This window comes from Lichenostomus cassidix, chromosome 5, assembly GCF_008360975.1.
Source record: "Lichenostomus cassidix isolate B80296 chromosome 5, HeHo_3.0, whole genome shotgun sequence".
Lineage (NCBI taxonomy): Eukaryota > Metazoa > Chordata > Aves > Passeriformes > Meliphagidae > Lichenostomus > Lichenostomus cassidix.
The window spans coordinates 51,002,763-51,027,654 of NC_139486.1; the positions used below are offsets into that span (position 1 = coordinate 51,002,763).

The following is a 24,892-nucleotide window of genomic DNA, read 5'->3' on the forward strand; positions in this document are numbered from 1 at the left end:
TTAAAAAAAAAAAACCAACAAGGTATGTAAAAGAAATAAATAAAGGGCCCTTTTATTACCAACAGCTGGGTTAAATTATTGCCAACAGCTGGGTTAATTTAGGAATCAGCCAAAGTTACAGAACTTCTAGCAGCACTTGATAATGAACCACTGTTGGTGCTTCTCTTTCCACTTTTCCATTGAATGTCACCAACTTTGTGTTTGGAGTGGGATGGAATAAATAAGACCTTTTTTCTGTATTAGCCTATGCAATTCTAAACCAAATCATTTCTCGTTCATTACAAACCCCCTTCCCCAAGGGAAAAACCCAGCAAAACTCTGTGAGAGTTTATCAGTTCAGGTGATTTTTCTCTTGGCCAAATGTACTCAGCCAGGAAAATAAATGTCTAACTCACAAATAAGTAGGTTAGTTAGCCATAAAAAAACAAAAGGGTTCTGAGTAGAGTTTGTTTCCTTGTTTGGATCAGCAAAGGATACTACAGAGGTCTTCAGGGCTGCTGCCTCTGCTTCCTGGGCTTTGCTGTTAGAGCAGAAACTCCCTCAGCAGCCTGGGCTGAAGGAGCTACCAGAACCATTACTGCTGGAGATAGGAGCAAGATAAATAACCAAGACACAGCTGTTTTCAGTTTTGTTAAATGAGAGCTCACAGGTTATAAATTGCTGCTATTTTCTCTTTTAGTACTGCCTAGGAGCTGCCTTTAGAGGTAATTGCACTGACTGCACGAAGTTAGATGTGGCAGAGGATGATCCCCAGGGAGGGGTGAGGAACATCATGGTGAGACAGGTACTTAGAGAAGCCCTTGAAAGGTGGGTGACTGATGGCAGAGCGAAGAGGACTGCTTTATCAGTAGGTAAAATTGTAATTAAGGAGATGGCTGCTCCCAGGGCTGGGATTCAGGGTGTCCAGGAGGATCAGCTCCTGTCATCACAGCAGGGATTGTGCTGCCACCAGTGCCTGTATTGCTCACAGGGTCCACACAGGAAACCCCATCTTTCCTTACACAGGGGTTTGATCCTAAGCCTTCATGTAGAAGAAAAATCATAAGAGAACAGAGTGCAGTACTCACCTGTGGCTATAGTCTCACCTCAGGGGCACACAGAGCAGGAACAAATTCCTCTGGCTGGGTGCTGTGGGCCTTTCAACAGGAAAGATCTAAAGGGACTGCAATAAATGCCCACAAAGCATGGTAATGATTCTCCCAGGTTGTTTTTTTAATGAGAGTGTTTGACAGTTTCTCTACCTGCTCTCTAAAAGAAATAGGGAGATGCAATTGAGTGGCAAAGCAAGAAGGAAATTCCAGGATGGCTAAGGCCAGCCCCTCCCTCCATGTGCAGGTGCTGCTTCACCTCTTGCCCAGGCAGACAGGAGCCCTAGCTGAAAGACAGTTGCACTGGGCTGGGAATGTCCTTCATTTGCCCCAGGCTCTGACTGCCCTGTAGCCCAAGGGGTTCTTAGGATCTTATCAGAGTGCAATTCTGAACTGCCAATTCTAAGTTAAAAGCTGAAGTATGCATGGAAACTGCTTGGAAAGCTCACGTAGAGTTTTTTTAGCTTGTTTGAAGATAACAAGTGCAAGGATGTAGCTGATTATTAACATTTAGCTTTGTACATTACTGGAAGACCAGTGCAGGTATCCAGGAGCAGACTGTGTGAGCCAATGCTCCTGGACAGCCCAGATTTGAAACATGAACTGAGATAGTCTCACGATGCTGTCTTCTTCAAACAGTCCTGGAATTACAAGCCAAAGTGTGCTGTATCCTCTAGAATATGGAAAGCAAGCTCATTCTAATATGTATGCTCTGATCAATTTCCTGTGACGGTATAATTAACATTGCTTTTGAAGTGGCTGAGTAATATTTAAAAAGTTCCTTGTTGTGTTTGAATAAAACCAGAATGAGGCATGATGTTATGGATATCCTTTTATTTTAAAGGAATGGTTTTTTTGCTGGTTTTTTTTTTTTTTTTTTTAGTTTTCAACTACAAAACAGATTCCTTACATTCTGCCATAAATAAAAACGAACAGTAAGGCAGGACACTACATGAACAAACTGAGAACAACTGTTTTCCAGAAAATGTGAATTAAAAATGCTTCACAAGTATAAGCCATCCAGTTTTTAAAATAAAACTGTTGAAAACCCACAAGATTTCAAGTGGTAGATGTGTACACCCTCGAAGAACAAAATACAGTTTTGACATTTTGCACTTTTGGTTTTGAAAACCTAGTTTTGTTCAGAGCACATTCTAAGGTTGTTCGGGCTGTTTTCAGATCAAGAACCATATGGGAGAAGAGGCACCACAGTAACGAAACCATTTTCAAGGATTTTTTGTGTTTGCAGCTGTCCCTTTTAAATGCTTGACTTTTAAGAGACTGATTCAATGCAAGTCTTTGTCTGTCACAGCAGAACTCCAAACTTGTTTCACCGGATTCTCTTTTGCTGTCGTGCTCTGTAAATGTCATGTACAGGGGGAACTACAGATCCTTTCTCCTCATCGTCATCAGAATCCTCATGTGATCTCTTCACAGTCTTGTTGAGAATGGTGTTGTTTTCCACAGGTCCATTGCCTTCCACAGCTATTTCAGGCAGGCCACCCGTGATTATCCGTACAGCTTCATCAACAGCTTCAGAAAGAGACAGAGATATTCTGTTGGTGAAACTCAGTCCCTAATTAGGAATCAGCATCACCAGCAGGGACACCCAGCCAGCCACCTCAGGGAGAGTTCTGGAACACAAGACACTTTTCCTACCCTGTTCTACAAATATTAAGTCTCGAGTGTCTGAAACTCTGAGCTATGGTGAACAGCAATTACAGAGGAAATGCTGCTGCTTCAGCTCGAGCCCTCGCTTTATACAGGAATTGAGGTCATTGCTGAGCTTCAATAGAACAGGAAGGCCTTTTGGGAATCAGGGTAACTAGTCCATGATTCACCAGAAAGTCTGCAGAGCAAGTCAGTTTCTGCTTCTCAACAGAGGAAGCCTCAAAAATACCATGTATAATTTAAATAGATATTTTAGTTCCACTCAAAGAAATTAAATCCTACATTTCTTTCTGTATGATCATTTTTTCCTTACACTAACAAGGAGGGTGAAGAGTAGCATATTATCATCTGCTGTAGTTCAAAGCCTGGGGTGTGCATCTGTGCTGTTTCTCTGTTCCAGAACTCTCCTTTCCTTCTTTGCAGGAGCTCAGAAAGCACTGCCTTCAGCTTGTGCCCAGGCACTGCCACAACCTGCACTCAGAGTTATGCCCACCGATGACCTCACCATGCTGCAAATCTGTAATTTCATGTTACAGCTGCAACGCTGCTGGAAATGCTGCCTTTAAAGGGTATTATCAAATTCTTAATTTCTTTCTTTCAATGGTTACCACCGTCTTATTAGAGGAGCAGCTGGTGATTTCCAGTTTTTTGACTTTTTGTTATCTCCCCACAGGTAAACATACAAACATCTCTATGCAGATTCCAGCCCAATCTCTTCTGCTCTTAAACACTAATTACAATCTGTAAATGAGGTTTGGGTTTTAGACAGCTATATCCATATGTAAACCCAAGTCTTATGCAGCACTATCACAGCCTCCAGAGAGGACAAGCAACTTACTGTCTGGCAGTTTGCATCTTCGGAATATCTCCATGAGCTCATCCACTTGAACAAAGGGACCCTGATTTGTTACCAAAAAAATACAAAACCAAATCCAAATTTAGAAGGTTATTTTCAATAGAGTGATACACACTGTGGTTTTGTCATGACAGAATGTCTTCCACAGCTTTCTGAAATGTAGAGAATTCTTGAAAACAAACCTGAAAACATATAGGAGGTGGCAGGAGCTTCATGAGAACTACAGCTGCTGGTGGAACAGGAAATACCCCACCTGGGACAGGATGTAAACCTGGAGCTGTGGGGAGAAAAGCTGTATGAAGCCAGTGCAAGACAGCTAGACCAGAGCTGCTTTTGCATTGCATTGTTATTTGATACAACTAATTACTACCCTGTCCCTTTTGCCTCTACTAATTACACATTGTTCACTCAGTGATCTGGTCTATAAGCAGTGTGTGTAACAGCTTGTTACCATTTACCAGACCCCAAACTCCTTGTACTTATTTATTTCCATGTGACCTTGGCATTAATTAGAACATATATGCCTCTAGCAACCCAGTGAAATGACAGCCTAAAAGTAAAGTACAGGTTTAGATGACTGGGGAGTAGGAAAGCCTCTGATTAGGCTGGCTGAGCACACAGGTTCCTAACTCGCCACAGGTGAAACACAACCACTTCCCAACACTTGACTTACGTGCTAAGTGCCTTGGCTGAAATGGAATCATCTGCTGAGTGTCTGGTTTGGGATATTCAGGTTTTCTGTCTACTTCATCCTTGAGAACAGGCACGATGGAAGGTGCAACCACAGGGTCTGGAATTATTGCTGCTAGCTTGGCACGGGAGACATCCTGTGAAAGCCAATTAGAGAGTGCTGAACTTGGCAGGATCACATTGCTTGCTTCAATTACAGAACAAAAGCTCACTCTAGACCAGCCGCTTATTCTCACTTTGTCATCATTATCATTTCAGATGTCCTCTTACAAGACCATCTGGGCAAAACTTGCGTGGTTTCATCAAACATTTCAATCCCACAGTGTCCCAGCTGGGAGTGGAAACATTTGTTGCTATTACTGAATGGGACTGTGCTTGTCATTTTCGAGTGGCTCCTTTTTTAGGTTAAAAGGATTTAGGTGAACAGGTGCAGACCACTAGGCCTTCACAACTATCATTTCTCCCTCATTTCATTCCCTAGATTGCTTTAGCTGGAAAAGAAATAAAGCATAAGGCAGTCAGCAGGCATGCAAAGCATCACTTCAAACAGGATTAGATTTTGGCATGCTCCAAGCAACAGGAGTCAGCCCCAGGGCTTCACCATCTCAGGTACACACTGCCCTGCATGTCCTTAGCAAAACGTACTTGTTTGTAAACTCACATCTAACTTCAGAATAACTTTGCCCCCACTGCATTCAAAGAAAACTATTCAGTGGCTCAATGTGAATCTGAATTCCACCTATCAGATTATTTTACAGCTCTGTGATGGCCAACAATTCAGCTGCTTTGCTAACTTCCATGTCATCTGTATTTTTCATAAATTACTTTTCTGTGTAAGAAGTAAATGGATTTATGTTTTAGAGACATAAATCCAAGGCTCTCTTCCTGTCCATGTCAATGGCAATCAGCTGTTTCTGCTTCTCTGGCAGCCTTAAAAATATGTAACCCAGCATTTTGTTCAGTTCTAACGATTCCCCAAAGTGTTACATGACTGAAATACTAGTTAAAATTTCTAACATGTGGTTAGAAACAAGACAGGAGCCCACCAGATATGGGTGGCTGGCCTAGACTTTGAACTCCAAATGGCAGCACCAAAGCACTTTAGCCCTAAGAAACAACTGAAAAAAGAGGCAGCCACTGATCCCTGTCAAGAGCTTTGCTCAGCCATTCACAGCAAACACTGGGGCTGCAGCATGTGGGGTTTGATGTGGTTCCCAGTGAAGTGAGGGGAGCTTTGCCACCTCAGAGCAGAAGGACAGTCAGCCTTATACAGACATCTATATTTCATATAGATGACCTGATCCTACAGACTTCCCAAAGATTTTGGTTTTGGAAGGAGCTCAGGTTTAAGTGTGAAGTGAATGCCTGTAGCTGTGTGGTGATGGCATTAACACACTGGCCTTTCTGTGGGAAGATGAAAGGTAAACAGGAATACCCGAAGTCACAGCTGTTAGTGATGTTCTTTGCTGCTTTCTGCCCTTGGCCCCTGGCACTTTGCTGCCCAACGAGACGAGGAGGAAGAGGAGGAGGAGACCTGTTTTACCTGCTTTTCTGTCAAGGGGAAGGACTGTAAGGCAAGTCCTAAACAAGGAATTGCTCAGGTTTGCTGGTACTGAAAACAACAACAGTGAACTGTTCTTACCCACTTACCTTATAACCAAGGGCCTTCAGTTCGCTGGCAGAGCAAGGGTACAGATCCATGAACTTGTACCTGTCCACCAGCAGAGCTGTTTCTTTGCCCTCATATTCTTCCTTGAATGCTGTAAACCTCCGTTTTTCCACTTTCAGTATGCTGGCCAGATCCCCAATATTACTCTCAAAAGCTAAAAACCGAGCCCAGATTTCCCTGGAACAGAACAGGGACACTGAGGGTTACTGAAGGAGCAAGGATAACTGAGCACAACCCAATTAAAAACACACAAGAGGAGAGACCCAAAGGAGGCCATCTGGGAGTGCCTGGCCATTTTATTATTTACTTTAGATGCATCTAACACAGGCATTACCCTCCCAGTGCCTTCTGTGTTTCTGTAAGAGCTTTCAGTCTAGTGGACTGCATAGGACTTTGTTACACAAAGGAAAGGATTACTGGTGTCAAGGACTTCAGCATTTGAGGTGAGCTTACACTCATCCTGTACACCGAATTTCACTCTGATCCTGATATGTGAAGGACTTTTTAACATGCATTATGATCTAGGTCATCTGCACAGACTAGCATATTCTAGCTGGCAAGAACACAACAAGCAGCACTTCAGAATTTTATATAGCCTAAAATATATATAGTTACTGCTGATTTCTCCATGGAAAATCTCATCTATAACTTAAACAACATCTGACCATATTTCTAAACTCGATTCAACTTTCATTTTAGCTTTGGAGTTCACCTTTGAAGAAGGTTCAGCTTTAAATTATTGTGTTTTCTCACTTTTAAAATGGACATAAAAGTACTTCTCACAAAAGATCGGAACTAAAGTGCAGAATGAATGTGCACAGCAGTGCTATATTTGATTCCTTAGTTTTGATACTTTTGTCCACCAGCATAATAATATGAAGTGAACCCTCAAGACTGCAAGGATTTGGTGAGCATTTTTTTTTCTTTTGAGAAAGAAACTTAAAAAACAGCAATGAGAATGTGGCATTGAGTGGCTAATTCAAGTCTTTTCTGGTCCTTTCCCTATTTTATTTTCGTGGCTGGGAGATGCTCAGCACCCTCATCCATAAATTCCTGACTCACCTTCCCTGCTCAGACCACTGCACCCTTACTGCACAGGAGGATTTTGCCCTCTATCCTCAACAATCCTGCATTAATCAGGTTTTAAAGCCAATAAATCAATGAATTTCACTAGAAGTGGGATAGGGACTTTCCCAAATCTGTCACAGTTGTTGCTATTTTGGACAGCATGAAGAGGGGAAGGAACATCTGTAACTAATTTTGTCCTGCTGTTCATGTTTCTAATTTTTTTGGGATATTTATGGTTGAAAGGGGTTATGTTTCTTTTCCAGTGCAGACATACCCAGATTTCTCAGGTGGAAGGCTCCCTGAAGTTAAAACACGTTCAAACAAAACTCTTGTATTGTTGTCCTCTTTATAAAATAGAAAGAAAAGAATCACACTGAGTAAAATATATCAAAGACAAGTTAAAATATGTCCATTCTAAGAAATGTGTGCATTGAATTAAATAAAAGGCTGACTTTCATGGATTTAAATTTCAGTAAGCATAAAAAAAAATCTGAATACCCATATAAAACTTTACTAATGTTAAATTCCACTGAGAATTTGTTCTTTGAAAGTCTGTTTTTGTTGATAGTAACAAACTGATCCTAATAGGTTCTTTTGTAACAGCACAGCTATGGCTTGGCATTTCTTCAGGATTTCTGTTTTTTTAATCCATTTTCTTTAATTATCTCAACAGAGTATCTTGATAAATTTAAATCTGGCCTTTCAATTCGTGACTTCCCCTTCAAATCAGGGCAATATTAATATACTTGTATATTCCTCAGAACTCCTCCCCAGGTTATTAGACCTGGTTCCCAACAAGCAGCCAATCTTAGTACATTGCCAGACGGGGGGATGGAGTGGTTGGTGTATTTCTTCTTAAAACTGCCAACTCCTGCCCTGTGCATTGCACCATCCCTTACATTTACAGGAGTTCAGAGATCAGTTCTCCTGCATTTCAGGAGTTCTGATGGATTATTAAAATACAGCAATACACCAATGAGTTTTAAGATCATTTTTTCTCATGGCAACCTACAGAAAGGCACTGCAAATATTCATGTAGACCAACAATAATTTAATCCGAAATTAAATATCCTTTACTGGGAAAAAATCTCTCAGTTTACAGCTCACACAAGAAAAAGCCCTCAAAATCTTTAAACTCCCAGTGTCTGAAAAACCAAGGTACTGTAGTCTGACAGGAGACGAATGGTGCCTGGTGCTACAGAATCCACTCAGCAGCTTGGCTTTCTTTTTAAGAAGGCTATTCAGCCCCTGCCTCAGGGAATTCTACACAGAGACCTTCCACCACCCCCTCCGCCTCCTGCCCACGTCTCCCCAGCCCCTGTGCCTCAACGCCTGAGCCTGGCTCTTTCCATTGCAGCTCCCCAGCAGCTTCCAAGCAGGACTGATATGCACAGAATTGATTTTATATCTCATTCATTTCAGCTACTTGAGGAGAACAAGTTTAAATTACTTCCAGTCAACCAGCTAATCCCTCACTCCTCTCATGCTGACTTTAAACTCCTTTAGATCTTTTTCCTCAGCATTTAGATTTCTCGGTGCACTTCCCATTGTTCACAGCAGATGCTGTAAAACTCCTGCAATGCCAGTGAGTTACAATTTGGAAAGTTCACTCTCCTCTTTTCAGCAGAATCAAGATTTAATAGCACCACACTTCTGGAGCTTCAGTACAGAAAAACCAGCAGGTTTTATTTTCAGATTAACTGCTGAACTTCACAAAGAGGTTTCACTGCTCTTCAAGAAGAACTTAAATACCAAGAACTTGGCCTGGACCTGAACTGACAGTGAAGGCAGAGTAATGCTTCATTAGACCTCTCAAAGCTTAAAGCTTACCATTAAGGTGGGAAAGGTAGTCGATATATGCCAGTACATATTCTGGAATGTCCCCATATTTTTTCAGCCCTAGCTCAAAAATCTTAAAGGCCACAGACTTATCCTGCAAACATTGGGGGGAAAAAAGACAATTATTAGCTTCAGTGAGCTGTGCACCCTGCTGACACTTGTTTAGAATCAGAGTGAGCATCTGTGATTACCTTACTACAATAATACTCCATTAAAGCTGCTGTAACATAGACATGGTGGCGTGTCCGGGCATCCTCTCTCGCTTTCTTAAATATCGTCCTTCCAGATTTGATGCCTTCTGCTCGCCTTGCAAATTTCATGTATTGGATATAAACCTAAGGTGCACATCAATATTTAAATAGCATCAGTGCTAACAAGGAGTACCAGGATATCATCATGTTTTTCACTACATCTGAAATAATCTTTACTCACAAAATACAGCAAATAAATTGTAATAGAAACAAGATTATCTTGTGCATCTCTGTTGTTTTGCTTTAAATACTGAGGCAAAACTTTCAATAGATTTTTTAAATAAAAAAATTGAATACACCTAAGACTTGATCCCATGAAAAGGCAGTAGTTAATACACAGAGTTTTCGAGGAAGGGGAGAAAGGAGATGAATGTAATTTACATAAGCTGGTGCCTTCAGAGAACTCAAGGCTTGTTATAAAAACAGTAACTTTCCAATAAAGTTAAGGCATCCATAAGGCCAAGGAACAGCCAAAAGGCCTGATGAAGCATTTTACTGTACATTCTACAATCCAAGACACAAATCATCCTGCCTGCAAATATTTATACCTGATCAAGGGAATAATGAATGTGCTACTTAATTCAGTGGCCAACTTGTGATTTGCATTTCTTTGGGTTTCAACTTTCCTTCACTCTGAATTAGATCACAAATAATAACATTCCTCAAGCAGGAGGAACTGGTACATGGTTTCCCACACAATGTGCATTTGGGAAGCACTATGATCTGTCCCTAAAGAATGGAAAGTGTCAGTAAATGGATACCTCTCCTCTGACACTGACCTGTTGTTTAGTGTTAAACCTCACACCTTCTTTTGCCTTCTCATGCTTTGTTGTGTCTGCTTATAATAAACCAAATAACTTTTTGAGGGCAGGTTACTTCTGATATCACTTGTTCAGCACTGCCACAGCTGGCATATGGACAGTGTTTACTGTGTCACTTAGCAGAGGTACAGCAACACTCTGATGCTTACATGGTACATTACAGATTTATTTGCAAACTACATGGACACAGGATGGCTACGAAATCTTTTATATCTTATATCTTCTTTTAAAAGACTCTCCAAAAGAGACAGAGGAGGAAAGAGCACATGACTTTGTGTATTTAAATAGATTAAAAACTGTAATTATCAATCTTGCCACAATGTTAATCTAATTCTGCCACCTCAGTACTCCATGTGCTCCATCATCCCTATGACCCAAGGAATTCTCTGCCTGTATTTGGGGACTATCCATGGAAATGGAGAGATAAAGGATGATCTTACCAGTGTGGGATCGATGTCTTCAATAGCCAGGAGCCGGTTATAGATGCTGTGCACTTTCTCATACTTCATCCGACTCTAAGTGAAAGGAAACACAGACTGCTTGGTAACACCATTCCACATCATCTCTGAGAATGCAAAACTCAAGCTGAAGACAAAACTAGACATTTCCTGTTTCCATTTTTCCCTGGCTGAACACTGTGTACATCAGTCCCTTTACTCAGATACATTTTCTGTCTTGTGCAGACATTTTTTTGCTTCCCACATTAATTTTCCACTAATAGGTACCTACATGCTTTTCAGGAGTCTCTGAAGTGTTTTTCTAATGTGGTAATACTCCAGCAGAATTGCCATTGGAAGTGTTTGGCATAACAAGACTGTTTCCTTTACCTCTGTCTAAATGCAATGTGCAGACAGGTAGGAAAACCACCTTCTTAACTCCCCAGCCTACATGTTTGAAATAATCCATTCTGTTCCCTGCCAGCTGCAGCCCTCCAGGTTGTGTTGTGCAGCCTTGAAAAACCAGGACACTTAGCATACAGGAGGCTGCACTAAAAGCCAAGGAAGGCTTTTTCTTTTAAAGGCACAGGCTTTTTTCCCTATTACCCTGAAGTTCTTCCCGCAAGGACTCTTCTATGTTACAAAAGGTGGGCAAACTATACCCTGCAGAGGACTCCACAATTCCCATCTGATTAGCAGAAAACAGCCTTTATTCCTGGTGGTTACTGTGCAGAACCACCCACCACTGGGGCACTGCTCCTTGTGGAGGCTGCACTATGAGGTGGTGGCCTGGCTAAAGAGATTTCTCCAGAAAGCTGCAGCAGAGGTGACTCCCATCTTCTGTCACAGCAGTGCCAACACAAACATAACTCCCCAAGAATCAGACAGGAAAGGTGCCCTTTTTGCCCATTTTAAAAGTGAAGAAGCTGATGCTCTGGTAAATGGAAATTTATAAGCATTTCACTCTGATGATAATTTGAGAAATATAGTCAATATTTAAATGGAAAGACAGTAGATTTTCACAACTTTTGTAACTCATACTATGGACTTTTCCTCTGCATTTTGTCAGCTCCATCTCAGAAACACTGAATGAGAAAAGGCTAGAAGAATCAGTAAATTAATTCTACATAATTTTGTGCACTCAGTGTGTTTCAAATAAATGACATTATTAATGGGAGATGTATTTGGATTTTATTGTCAGTACATCACTATTTTTGCTCACCTCTTCATAATCTGCATATGCAAAATAAAGAAGCATATTCTTCTTTAATAAAGTGCTGATCGCTCTTTCATAAATATTAGCAGCCTCATCACTGAAAAGTTTAGCATTGTTCATATCCTGTTATAAAATAAATATAATAATATAATTGTTTAGTATCTGTGACAACAAAGGCAAATTTATGGAATATCTTCTGTGTGTGACAAATCCCAGTGAATTTCCATTCAGTGGTCCAACAAAGATATAATCATCTCCCCAGTACTTATGGCATCACAAAATCAGGCCCAAAAAATCCCCCAAACCTAAAAATGGCCAAGATTGAAACAGTTTTTCACAATTCTTACCTAAAATGCAGACAATTTTATTTCTTAAAATACCTCATTTAAAATTCTGAACATGACACAACTTACAGTGCTAAATATTTTTCACACCCCCTTCCTTGATTCTGAGGGAAAGCTGACAGTACACCACGTCAAAGCAAGGATATAGAGAAAAGCAGTGGCAAGCTGCTTACCCCCTTCTCAGCCAGCAGCTTACTGGACTGCTCAAGGTACTGAGCTGCTTCATACCAGATGTCTGGGTGGTGGCCCAGCACCAGGAGACACTGCTCATAGGCAAACATCACTGTGGGCAAAACATGCAAGAAACACTCCATGTAAATGGTACCACCTTGCACAACCCCAGCAGGAAATACAAAAATCAGCAAATAAATCAGACAATGTCAACACTAATCGGCTTTGAGTACAATAACCACTACTGCAGATCTTTTATATTGCCAGGAACTTTACGAACCATAACCAGCAGCTAAAACCTGCCTTGTCCATGCAGGAGGAAGCACAACTCAATATCAGCCATAAAATCAGGCTCCAATCTACTGTTTCCTGACCTGCACTGGAAGTTCAGTGGCACACAACTATAGCACTGTCCCCCAAAATCCATTTATTACTTTCAGCTTGGCTTCAGCAATATCTAGATGGTTTTTTTTTTACAAAAAAACACCTACCCGTTTCAAGAAATTTGATAACTTCTGCACCAGCATGGTCCCTGAACACCAAATCACGTCATTACTCGTGCTTGAGCCAAGAAACACAATTTTATACATCCTAGCACAACATCTAATTACCTCTTTTTGTTATGAGAGTCTGATCTTCTGTTCGTAGAGGATTGCTCTTTTCCCACTGGATGTACTTCTTCCACATGTCCACCTGCTGAGCCTCCTGGGGGGTGTTTTGTGGGGGGACAGAGGGAGCATTGCGGTCCAGGCCCTTCATCACTGTCTCATATTCCTGAAACAGAAGCAATGTTTTGACTAGCAGATTTAAACACTTGCTTTAGGTTATGCTTTCTGAAACAAACACTAATATTCTAGCATACCAATCCTATTAGTCTGACACACTTATATTTGAAGTAAGAACCAAGTTTAACGCTGGTTTGTAGTATTAAATAGAGCAAAGAGAAGTCAACAGAAGGTTGTACCTTTGCCACACGTCGCGCATTCATGTAATCTCTACTCCTGTCCTCGATCATCTTCTTAGCTAAGTGAATATTGATGCCCTGGAGAAGGGTGAGAAAAGGAATTGGGAATGTGCAATTTCACTTTGGAAATATTGAATCTTATTTTATACAGGAAAGAGCTTGAAAGAGGATGCAAAAGTGAGCAAGGACAAAGTTATTTTAAAATACCAATCTCAAAGTATTCATTTCTCTTAATAAATGGATGGGCAAGAACTTATATCAGAGGCTAAATTCACTACTAAAATTCAACTGACCTGAAGCACCTCAGCATTTTAATCACTTTCAAAAATATAGTGAACTTCCCATGAACTGTTTTGGGTGAAAGTGGAAAGAATATATTTGTGATTTACAATTTTGCTCTTAAATGATGGTCAGTGACAGCTCCCTGCCTTGCTGCTCACCAGGTGAAGACAGACAGCATATGAGCAATTTGATCTTCTTGTACAAGAAGTAATAGAGATTGACCTTCAGGCTCAAAGCTCTTCCTTCTCCTCCGTTCCTGAAATAACTGACAGCTCTTAGAAGGTTCTACTCAACACACACCCTGCCACCTTTGTCAGCTGAGATCTGAGAGGTGTCAGCAGTGTGTGACACGCCTCCAGCACTGCACACAAATGCAGACTGCTCTGCCGTGCTGCTGAGCAAGAGCAGCAGTGGCTGGGGACAGCAGGGCCCTGGTCACAGGGCCCTGGGCAAGAACAAAACATCAAAGAACTGCTCTTAGGCACGGTAAGCAGCCACCCTTTGGCTGATGCCTGTGTCTGGGTGGATTTTCCTGGTGTGGTTGCCAAGCCTTTGCAGAAGATGTGCACAGCTTTAAGTCTGAGTCCAAAGAGGCACCTAAGATGGGAAGAAAGGCTCTCACTATGGAAGCAAAGGCCCTGTCTGGGATAGCAATCTGGGCCAGGTAGCACACAGACCCAGCAATGCTCCAAATAACCCAGGACCAGCCTGAGGATGCAGCAGCATTCTCCTGGAATGCATTCCCAGCTCGGCAGCTACGCAGCTTTGTGAGCCAGACTGTCACTTTGTCACTTAGAGAGGTCTCTCTAAGAGCTCTACCACTTTCGACCATTTAGCTAATTAAAGACACCGGTGATTGACAGGCTGGTATTGTTACCTGGTGGCTACAGCTGAGCTAAAGGGAAGCTTGAGAGTACTTGAATTACAGCAAATAGCCATTAAATTTCCATACTGAGACCTGCATGAGGTCCCTGTGTTGTTGGGCTGCTGGCATGGGGAATCACCTCAGAGAGCCCTTCTGGTGAGGAGCATCTCCTGTGCCAGGACACCCATGAGCAGCAGCCCTTTCCCTTGAGGCCAGTATAGCCAGAACAGGACGGGCAGAACCTTGCCTGAGCAGAAAGCCAGCCTCAGCTTCCAGCGGCTCGGAACAGCCTGAGGGACTGCTTGGAGTACAGGTGTCAGCCAGAGCTGCCTCAACTAGAAACTGGGCAGGTCTGACCTATTGTTTTGGCACCCTCCCTCTGTAAAATGAAAGCAACAGGAACCAGCAGCGACAGCCTTCACTTGCTGTTTGGGAAGAGGTGGTTTATGGGGAAGTTTTGTTGGGGATTTTCCTACACTGGAAAAGGCATGTCCTGGGTATCCTCCCTGGTGACAGCAGGCTATCTGTGGTGTCCCCAAACACCTAGGGGCAATGAGCTATTAAGGCATACATTCGTGGCTGGGGATGCCTGGAGCTCTCCCACCCAGAGGTTCTCCCACCAGCTAAGCACTATGGCCTTATTAACATGAGAGGGCACCAAGCTCACAACTTGCACAATTAGCAACAAGGAAGGAGAAACTGGCCCTTCTTTCCTGCTCAGGGCACAGTGACCCCCAGCACACTTGGGCACAACCAAGCAGGATGACTGCTGAATGAGCTTCCTTACATCAGCTTTGCATTCACACTGCTGCTGACTGGGGCTGGCAAACCAGCTGCCACCAGATGTGTTTCAACATACACTCTAAAGGTGCAGCTACAAATGGGCCTGCAAGGCCAGTGAGCTGAGGTTACATTGGCTGAAGACAGGGTAGGAGCAGACTCACCTGAAGGGATGCTGGAATGGCTTCAGGTGAAGGATGGTGAGGAGCAGTTTTTAAGCACTGAGAACATGTAACCTGATGCCGTGGAGGAAGTCCAAACCATCCCATCTGAATGCCATTTGACCCTGTTTGACTCCAAGTGACAGGAGGGGAGTGCCTCCTTGGGGTTACAAGCCCTCACTGCCAGCTGAGCTGCTGCAGCTTCCATCGGATATATTCTCCATCACTGAGGATAGTGATGTCTGACCCACTAGCAATTCCACTGGGCCAGCTGGGAAATGGGACAGTCGAATGTATCTTATGGAGAGGCTTTGAAATAAATTTAAAAATTGACTCAGGTACCTGTACAGTTTTGCCACAGAACTTGGTACATACTTTTGCACACACAAAATGTGTTTATACCGCTAGTAATCTCTTTTATACATAAGCAGTGGATATAGCTTGGCCACCGTATTTGATTACATGATAATTATTTCTTTCTTAATGTCACAAACAATGATGTTGTTGATTACCTCTTCATATTTGTTATAATCTCTCCAGAGCTGCTCTATGTTTATCATTGGATTCACACAACCACGCTGGTAAACCCTACGGACAGCTGTGATCCTCTGGTTTTCTGCATAAGATCCTACAGCTTCTCTAAACAGTGGGGAGAGAGATCAACATCAGCTATTACAGGTCACAACTGGCAGGAACATCAGCATTACATTAACTGAGCTTAAAAAAATATTATTTTAAGGTACTTACACGCCTTTCAAAAAATTGATGTAATCCACCCAGATCTAGGTGAGAAAAAATAACACATATAATAAAACCAATGTTTAGCTGTACTTGTCATAAAGTTAGAAATAAAATGTGTTTTGATGAAAAAAACATACCTGGTATGACATGATTTCCATGCCAATCTTATCCAGAGCAAAATCATATGCCTGAGCCATTTTTTCTCTGAGGAAAAGAACCACAAAGACCATAAAGCAAGTGTTTAGTATTTTAAAAATTCTTTATTTAGGAGTATTCTCTTGTGCAGCAAATTCTAACCAAACACCAAAGAATGAGAAATATCATTCAACAGTTGACAGCAAAACTTGGTATTCAGATAGCTTTAAAATCTGTACTTAGGTTCTGCTGGGGTTTTGGTTGTTTGTTTTATTTAAGAATTATTTAAATCCAAGGGTGGCAATCCAGCACTTTAACAGCTCCTGCCCCACCCCAAGTCAGTGGATGTCCATGAATACTACACGAAGTTGAGAAGACAACAACTCTTCTCCACATCGTCTTAGCTGACAGATGCACCCATGGTTTCTTTTTTTGTTCCCCTCAGAGTTCCCCAAACCTTTTTGTAATTCTCCAGGGACCCCACAAGGCTGGGGCAACTAGGACTAGCTCCCTTGTGTGGAAACTGCCCAGAATAGTTCACACGATTTCTTATTCCCCCAAATTCCCTCAAATTTAAAATGTTTACATAACTTCCTTGGTTAAGTTTCAGTGAAACTTAACTTTCTCCCACTTTTCTCCTAGTTTCCTTTACTCAAACATACTTCAGTACCTTATGACCTCCTTGACCACATTAACAGGAATAACAGAGGAAAGGCAAATTTAATAAATTGACACTTCTACAATTGTTTCAAAACAGTCTTGTAAAAATAAATTAAAACCTTCTGCTTTTTTTTCCTATTAATGCATTATGTATCTTGCCAGTCATAGTGCACAGAAATTATGGTGGGCTGGGGGATGGAACAGTTTATAGATGCTGGAAGTTACTAGTATTTTTTGAACCTCAGTCCACAGAAATATAAACAAGCAAAATGTAATAACCGAAAAAGGATGAAGACCAGAATACCCCAAAATTTTGACACTGAATTTTATGCCTTTTTTTATGCATTCCAAAACCTCCTCTAATTCCTGAACTCTTTACTTCTACTCACTGGTCTCAGCTGGAACCAGTGCTGAATTTCATGGAGACTCTAAACAGGACACTGAGGGCAAGGACAAAGAGGAAGAAGTGTGTTTCAGGTTGGCCCAAGCACCAGTCACATGTGCAGGGAACTGGCATGGATACACCAGATCCTTCACTGCTCTTATCCCACCTTGTTAGAGGAATCCACACTAAGGAACCAATTTCACCCAGCAAGCTCAATTAAAGAGACTTTAATGTTTTCTAAACGCAGACTGTATATTAACCCCCCCAACACTCCAAGAAAAGATCCCCATACAGATCTGTCACCCAGGTTCCTCCCCATCCCCTGGTCAAAAATCAAGAAGAGATTCACCATAAAACTAGAATAATTCAGACCAACTCTGTGAACTTACTTGTAACTAGGTAGCTTCCCCTTGGTTTCTCGTACATAGGAAAGGTAACATTTCCATAAATCAATGTGCAAAACCTTCATAAGGCAGCGCTGAAATAACTGTTTAATACATCAAGAAGACGTGATCAGGATTCCAGATACAGAAATTAGGTTTCTACTTTTAAAGCTATACAAAATGAATTTAAATAATCCTTGTAATTATGACTGAGATTTACAAGAAAGAGCAAGTTGAACTACTAATTTTTTGACTCTATGCAAGAGAACTGGAGAGAATTAAGCAGAGAAATCCCCCTGTACACTTCACTCATTACAGCTTGGAAGCAACAGCAAATCAACTTTAGTGATGCTTTCTATCTGTGTTTCACATTCAATGACAGCTACAGCTTTTTTTTAATATGATTTATTCCAATCACAAGGTACTTGTTCTTGCTATAGAGATATATTACATATATTAATAGGACTCACCTTTTCCACTTTGTCATAATTTTTTGCTTTAATCTATAGGGAAGCAGAAAAAAAACAGATCACTTAAGAAACGATTTTAGAATAGTAGGAATATATTCTTCATACACTACTATAGCATTCCAGTTTGTAATTTGGCTGCCTAAACTCTTTACACTCAAACACCACATAATATTGCAAAAATACAATTAAACATACAAAAATCATGTACTTTGTTTAGCTTTTGCAAAATTAGCTTTTTTTTTTTTAATTCTTCAATTCCAAAATGTAGGTAGCATTAGGCAAATTTGCTTTCCTGTATTCTGGTTTGAACACCCTGACTTAGCCTTTAATTTCAAGGCACACTGCTGCCTTCAGTGCGTATATTGACTTAGGTATCAGAGCTTATAGATCAAGATTTAGTAAATTAAGGGCAAAATACTGTATTTACAAAACTACCAGGCTAATAAATGTATTATACTTGAATGTTTATTTCTCAAGGTGCACTTTGCTCTAATATGCTGATGCAGAATAAGGGAATAATAGCCATGGAGACCCTGTGTTTTGACAGCTGCCCCAGCCCTGGTGCTCCCTTTCAGCAGGGACCAAACCACACTCCCATCTCAGCAGCAGTTTCATTCAGACAGACACACACCACAAGGGCAGGGGTGAAACCCAGAGCCCAACTAACAGGCTGCCTTTCCGACAGGACAAAGAAAAGCACGAGACTGATGAGGAGGGCAGACTGGCATCCTGCATGTATTTATTAGCTTCAGCTAGCCAACACACAAGGCAATCTACAGACACACCCTGATGACACAAGGAAAACCAACACCCTTCAAAGACGCTTATCTGCCTTGGAATGAAGTGCCTTTAATGAAATAAGGATTTGTAACACTGTGTTGCATTTGTGTAAAGCATCAAACTCCCCTGTTAAATCTCATTGCTCTTTGTTTACGTAGAGGATTCCCAGCCTTTATTCTCCTGTGAAACACAGGGACCTCTCCATTTCACTGAGGAGCATGGTGTAGGCAGCACAAAGCACCCTTTGCACCAGGGATCCATTATTTAATTTTACATAATTTCCACTCTAAAGCACAGCAGAACTTCTAATTGAAAGCATTAGGAGATATGGACTGCAGGAGACCTAAAATAAGTATGCCCTGCCTCCTGTTTCCTGAGTGTCTCTACTCCTGCAACACCCTGGTCCTGAGAGGCTTAAAAGAGCCATCTCCGTTTCTCTCAGTCCTGAACAACATCAATTAAAAAGGAGAGAATTCAAATAATCTCGAAGAAAAACTTTATTGGCACACCAGGCAGACTGGACCCTCGTGCCTGCACCATACTTGAACTGGAGCAGTATCCCACCCAGGTTGAAAGAATTCCACACAATCCAGGATGGCAGTAAGGTAAACCTAATTGTGTCTTGCAGAGTCCAAAGAAAATAAAAAGGCATTTTTACTTCATCGTTTTTGACAATAAGAGTAACTTTTCATGTCCCTCAGCACCTCTTAAAATATGGAAAGGATTCACTAAAGAGACAGAGCTCAGTCTGTGCCTCCCACTCCCTGAAATCTCCTGCTATCCTTGGCTGAGTGTAAAAGAACAAATGAATCTTGGTTTCTATGTCTTAGCACACAGGACAGCTGCCTTTTTCCCACGTACTTAACTCAGGTAAAGCCTTCCATAAGACAAGCAGAATTTATTTTTAAACAGAGTGAGATGCGAGATAATATGAATTCTTTTCTGAAAATTAAATAATTAATTCTTGGCTTTGCCACTGACGAAAAGCATCACCTTCCACTCACTCAGTAACGAGATGAAAAATAATTTTTAAGAGCTCAGAATGAAAACATGTGAGCAGACAGGGTGTAGCCATGTAAACAGTGTCAGCAACTTTAGTAGCTCCTGGCAGCACTGTCACCAGGCAACATCAAAGGAAGGAACACAAGGAATAGGTATCAATTACACTGCACACACTTCCCAGAACCAAAGACTTTGAAAAGAAAAATACTTTGCCAAGAAAAGAAGGTAAATTCTTTATTTGCATGTGTTGTGACTCAAAGCAAAATATTTTCTGTGTGATTATCATATATATGAAAAGCTGCTGACCACATCTGGACTTAAAGTCAGCATTATGTGTTTGTTACATTCCCACAAGTAGTTTGGTATCTTAAAATTAAGAAATCTTGGTAGCAGTGAAGTTAGGAGGTTGGCACACAGGATTCGCTAAAAAAAAAAAGAAAAGCAATATTGTCCAATGCTTACTGGGCCTCTCAATGCAAAAGCAACCATCTCTCCTGCAGGAATCTGTTTGCACTTCTTGGCTCACCACTCCCAAGCAAACACCCTGGCAGCCCTGGCTCGGGGAAAGTCCACTCCCAGCAAGGGCAAGGGATGCCTCCAAGACCCACCATCACACATCTCCTGTTTTTCCTATTACAGACACTGCAACAGTGACTAGATGAGGGAAAGTATTATAGAACTGATATTAATACTGTAATTTTGTCCTTAAAAGACAAACATAAAGTCAACTGTAGAGATATTTACAGCAGATTATCCTACAGTTTCTAAGAGTGCTAGGATTCCTATTGTGATTGCTTTAATTCAAGGGGCAGGTGCTTCTCCCACAGGCTGACACACAGCAGTGGCTCCAGCACAAATCCACCTCCTATTCCATGAGCTGAGGGATACTGTCATTCCAAGGTCAAATCCATGTAATGAGTGTCTCCTCTCCCTCCTTGGAGATTACACAAAGACCACCTATAGCCTGACCAGCTACTCTTGGACATTCCTGTAATAAAACACACCTGAACCTGCCTTCCTCTGCCTGTGACAATGAGAAATTCCACCTGTTTTGCTGAAAGAGTAACTTCAGATTTGATGCTCCAGTAAGACATTTAAGTCACTGTGGTATCAGCTTTGTACAAGATGAATTCATAGTAAGAGTTAAATTTCTTCCCAGCATACACAATGTAATTCCCTGTAAAGAGCTTCACAAACATTCAAGGGCAAAACTTAATCCATAAATTACATAGCACTTCACCCTGTTAAACAGATTTTACAAGATATATGAATCATTTATGATTATGCAAGGCAAGTGATTTTACTAATCTAGAGATGTAATACTAGTTCTAGTTGTCTGGCAACATGCAATACAAGCCTAAAACGCATCCCTGTTTTATTTTAACCTTTTCAGTGTTTCTTGCATTCCATCAAGCTCCTAAGGAAGCACACTTAGTATGTGGTAATTAAAGACTAGCATAGTTTGTTCTGGCATTTATTTCTACATCCCAACTCCATTTTCTTTCTTTCATTCAATTGTTATTTTCCAGGGGAAAAAATACTTTCTCCACCATAAAATCTAATGTTCCTGTATGCACTGCCTCCAGCTCTGCCCTTGGTGAGGTAGATCCCCTTGCTGTCTTCACTGTACCCAAGGCACCTGCACTGTTCTCCAAGGCTTTTTAGAGTTTTTGGAAGAAGAGAAACACTATGACTGAACCAGATGCTGAGGGATAAGCTGGGAGAGAAGGAAACACCACAACTGCACAGGTGCTAACCTTTTGAAGATTTTCCTAAAATCTGGTTTTGTTACAAATACTAAAATGCATGCACCATCCTTAATGTTTGGGGTTTGGGGTTTTTTTTAAAAAACAGATACACAACATATATTGCAGAGTACAAAATTACAACCAGAGTCAACACATATGTATTTGAAGTACTGCTTTCACTTATTAGCTGAAGTGAACAGCTTGAAAGACCTATATTCATTGACAGTTACATGACTAGGTATTAGATAAATACAAGTTAATTTAAAAAAATAAAATCAGACCACACAATTTACAATCACTGAATCCATTTGTGTTCGCCATTTGCCTTTTTACATCTTGATTGTTAGGGTGAAATAATCTACTCCCCACTATAAAACACAGTGCGATGTAATTTGGGTCTCTAGCAGCAAAGAACTGTGGGTGTAACAAAACACACACACATTTCTCTATGTGTTTCCAGAATATAGGCTAGGGACCATAGCTGTTCAGACCACCTCAAAGGAATATCACCTTTGAAAGGATGGAGATGCTAATTCTCTGTTCTATCTTTAGCACATCCAGCTTTTTGCTGTTTGCTAAGGCTCCCAGTCAGTGACTAATCATGTGAGCACTTAATGTGACAACGTCCATTCCCTACAGGTCAGGTAACAGCAATTACCTTTGCAAACAGCAACCCAAGCTCTGCTCAAGCACATGAAATGCTGGTAAAAGGCAAGTCTAACACTGCACTTCCCCCTGGTCATTAACCCAAGGAGGCTGGATTATTACTGTCTGAACAACTGATGTAAGACTTATCTTATGTTCGCTGAACAAAGTATAGATTTCATTTGCGCCAGACATTCCAAATCCTTTATTTAAAAACATTTGCGTGTGATTGCAGATGCAATTTCTGTGATATATTGTATTACCACAAGTTGTACCAGATAAGGATTGAATGATTTGGTATTTCTGCTGTCTTCATTCAGAGTTTTAATATTCCCTGTGAAAATACAGCTTTTATCTTGCTATTAGTAAAACCTGCAAGGAAGAGATAGAGTACACTGACCATGCGAAAACTCATTTTCTCAAAAGGCAGCAAGATGAGATTCTACACATTTTCATTCAAAACTGTAATTTTTCACATTCACCTGGTTATGTGTTTCAATTTCAAAGTCTACCATAAAATGGGATTTGAAAAGTTCCTTAAAATTATTCTAAATTAAATACCTCCAACTACTATTACAAGTAGTATTTCTAGAGCTTCCAGAACCATGGCATCAAAATTTAGAAGTCATGCTGTTTCCACTAGATATATCACATGAAGAACAGAACTCAGTTACAGCTGCCATAAGAACACCTGTAACGTAGAGGGGGGAAAACCTCACTATTTTGCAATCTGCTTCTGAGGAAACCTAAGAACAGAACATTGCAGTTGGAAGGAAGCTACACTGATCACCCAGTCCCACTTGAGGGCTGACCAAAGGCTCAAGGATGCTCTTAAGGGCATTGTCCAAATGATATTTGAACACCAACAGGCTCTGGGCATTGACCATCTCTTTGGGAAGCTGTCCCTGTGTCCCACCAGCCATGCTTCCTGATCATCATCTTTTAGGTGTCACACTTGTTTCCTGATTACCAGAAGAGTGGTATACCCCACAAACTATCATATATTTATAGTTAGATATGCTTTCAATTTGCTCACAGTATTTTAGAATAAATAAACTTTACAGTAACTATTGGCTCTGCTAATGAACCAAAACTGCAATTCTGTAAATCCAATTACCAGTTAATATCCTGCACTCAAAAATAGTTGAGCAGGCACTTAGTGAGCAGTTAGTGAGAAAGCTGACCTTTTTATACCAAAATTCTGAGCCACATTACCATTTTCAACAGAAAAAGGTGGTCATGTCTACAGAAAAAAAAAAGATTATTAGGAAATGAAGGGCAGCAATTTTCATAAGGACCTAAGTGGCAGCAGGAAATGGAGACAGGGCAGTGGCAGAGCTAGAGAGAGCCACTGCATGAATGGCAAGTAATATGCAAGACTGCTCCTCACTTTCTTAACTTCTTGAAAATTATCATTACAGCCTCATCACCCCAAGCTTTTAATAAAACCTGCAACAGCCTTCAGAAACAATTAAGCAAAGCATATCCAGTTAACACACTTTACCAACATCTATCAGAGGCAGCAGCCTAGAGAACCCTCTGCCTGAATATCTCCCTCGCTGACTGATTGCAAAAATTAGACTGAAGACTTGAAAAGGCTATTCTGAAAACTGCAAGCATAAAACTAGATTTATCTGGAAGTTTGGGAAAGAAAGGAACCCAGCTGCACCGGCCTGAGGGTGGTGAGGGAGCAGCTCAGAGCAGAAGAGTACGAAAGAAGAACTTGTAAAATGTTACTCTGCAGAGTAACACTCCCAGTTATAACAGTGTTAGAATCATTCTTAATTAGAAAAAGTGCATAAAAAAGTAATTACCAATTTAAAAAATCTGCAAGTGGAAGATGTCTTTTGGTTTAATCTATTAGACTAAAAGACCCACTACCTTTAATATTCAGATGCATCAGGAAAGAAATTAATCCATATGAATACATGAATAGAAAATGCTTTGGTATGAGAATGGTCTAAATTCCAGAAGGGCAGTAATACAAGGACTGAGAATATGGACAACCTCACTGTTACTTACAGTAAACACTGATCTAGTAGTGATGAAAGATTAATGCCTTGCAGTAAATAAACTTACCTTTGCTACTAATAAGAGTTTGGAATATAAAAGAATTACCTCCCTTGTCAAATTCCTAAATACCTACTCTAGTGTAAAGAACAAGGACTTCACTAACAAATAAGAGCTCAGAGACAGAGCTACTAAAAATAGCTATGGTGCTTTGGTTTACACCTCAGTGCAATTTGATTAATTTTCACAAATAGATAAATCTTCAGAGTAGCATCTGCCTCTACCCCGACATGAAATGCTGGCCTCATGGTCCTGCAGGGAAGGCCTTCATATTAATACTTTGAAAAGCATGCATAATTTTCAGGCACCACTATCAAGAGACTAGATGGAGGGTGTACAGAAAAATATTTATTTATAGGCAGCCTTAAAAAAAAACCCAGTGGTGACAAAACTCTTCAGTGATTTTTCTAGTTGGAGAATGATACTGAATTGCAATCACTGATTTACTCCCTACTTCATTTATTTCTGACATCAAATACATCTCTTTTCTTTTTAATCCGATTATAAAAAAGAAGCAATTTCTCATGTCTTTTCTCTTCCCTCCTATCTATAGCATCCTACTGCTATCTCTTCTAATTTTGCTTGAGCATTTTACTTTCTTTCCAGAACACACTTTCACTGAAAAAACAAACAAACCAAACACATCCCCCCACCCCGATTTGAAGTTATGTTTAAACTCCAAACCCACCTCTTATTACTT

The 24,892-nt window shown here is 40.8% G+C and overlaps 1 protein-coding gene and 1 long non-coding RNA gene across 3 annotated transcripts in view; one reads left to right on the forward strand and one right to left on the reverse strand.

Annotated features, from left to right (window-relative positions):
- Positions 1-1,907: 1,907 nt before the first annotated feature.
- CSTF3 (cleavage stimulation factor subunit 3) overlaps positions 1,908-24,892 on the reverse strand; it is a 48,810-nt gene continuing 25,825 nt past the window's right edge. For both annotated transcript variants that reach the window (XM_085063039.1, XM_085063038.1), the window contains exons 4-21: positions 17,948-17,980; positions 17,484-17,581; positions 16,052-16,118; positions 15,921-15,955; positions 15,686-15,812; positions 13,086-13,163; positions 12,733-12,895; positions 12,124-12,233; positions 11,613-11,729; positions 10,394-10,468; positions 9,073-9,216; positions 8,873-8,975; positions 7,317-7,386; positions 5,956-6,151; positions 4,289-4,442; positions 3,798-3,892; positions 3,598-3,658; positions 1,908-2,621 (exon numbers count right to left, since the gene is read on the reverse strand). In XM_085063039.1, the coding sequence (XP_084919165.1) occupies positions 2,419-2,621; positions 3,598-3,658; positions 3,798-3,892; positions 4,289-4,442; positions 5,956-6,151; positions 7,317-7,386; positions 8,873-8,975; positions 9,073-9,216; positions 10,394-10,468; positions 11,613-11,729; positions 12,124-12,233; positions 12,733-12,895; positions 13,086-13,163; positions 15,686-15,812; positions 15,921-15,955; positions 16,052-16,118; positions 17,484-17,581; positions 17,948-17,980 (1,929 nt within the window). In that variant the 3' untranslated portion in view covers positions 1,908-2,418. The remainder of the gene's footprint in view (positions 2,622-3,597; positions 3,659-3,797; positions 3,893-4,288; positions 4,443-5,955; positions 6,152-7,316; positions 7,387-8,872; positions 8,976-9,072; positions 9,217-10,393; positions 10,469-11,612; positions 11,730-12,123; positions 12,234-12,732; positions 12,896-13,085; positions 13,164-15,685; positions 15,813-15,920; positions 15,956-16,051; positions 16,119-17,483; positions 17,582-17,947; positions 17,981-24,892) is intronic.
- LOC146436628 (uncharacterized) lies at positions 3,165-6,083 on the forward strand. The gene is made up of 2 exons (XR_014852726.1): positions 3,165-3,328; positions 3,433-6,083. It is a non-coding gene; the product is annotated as an uncharacterized LOC146436628 (long non-coding RNA).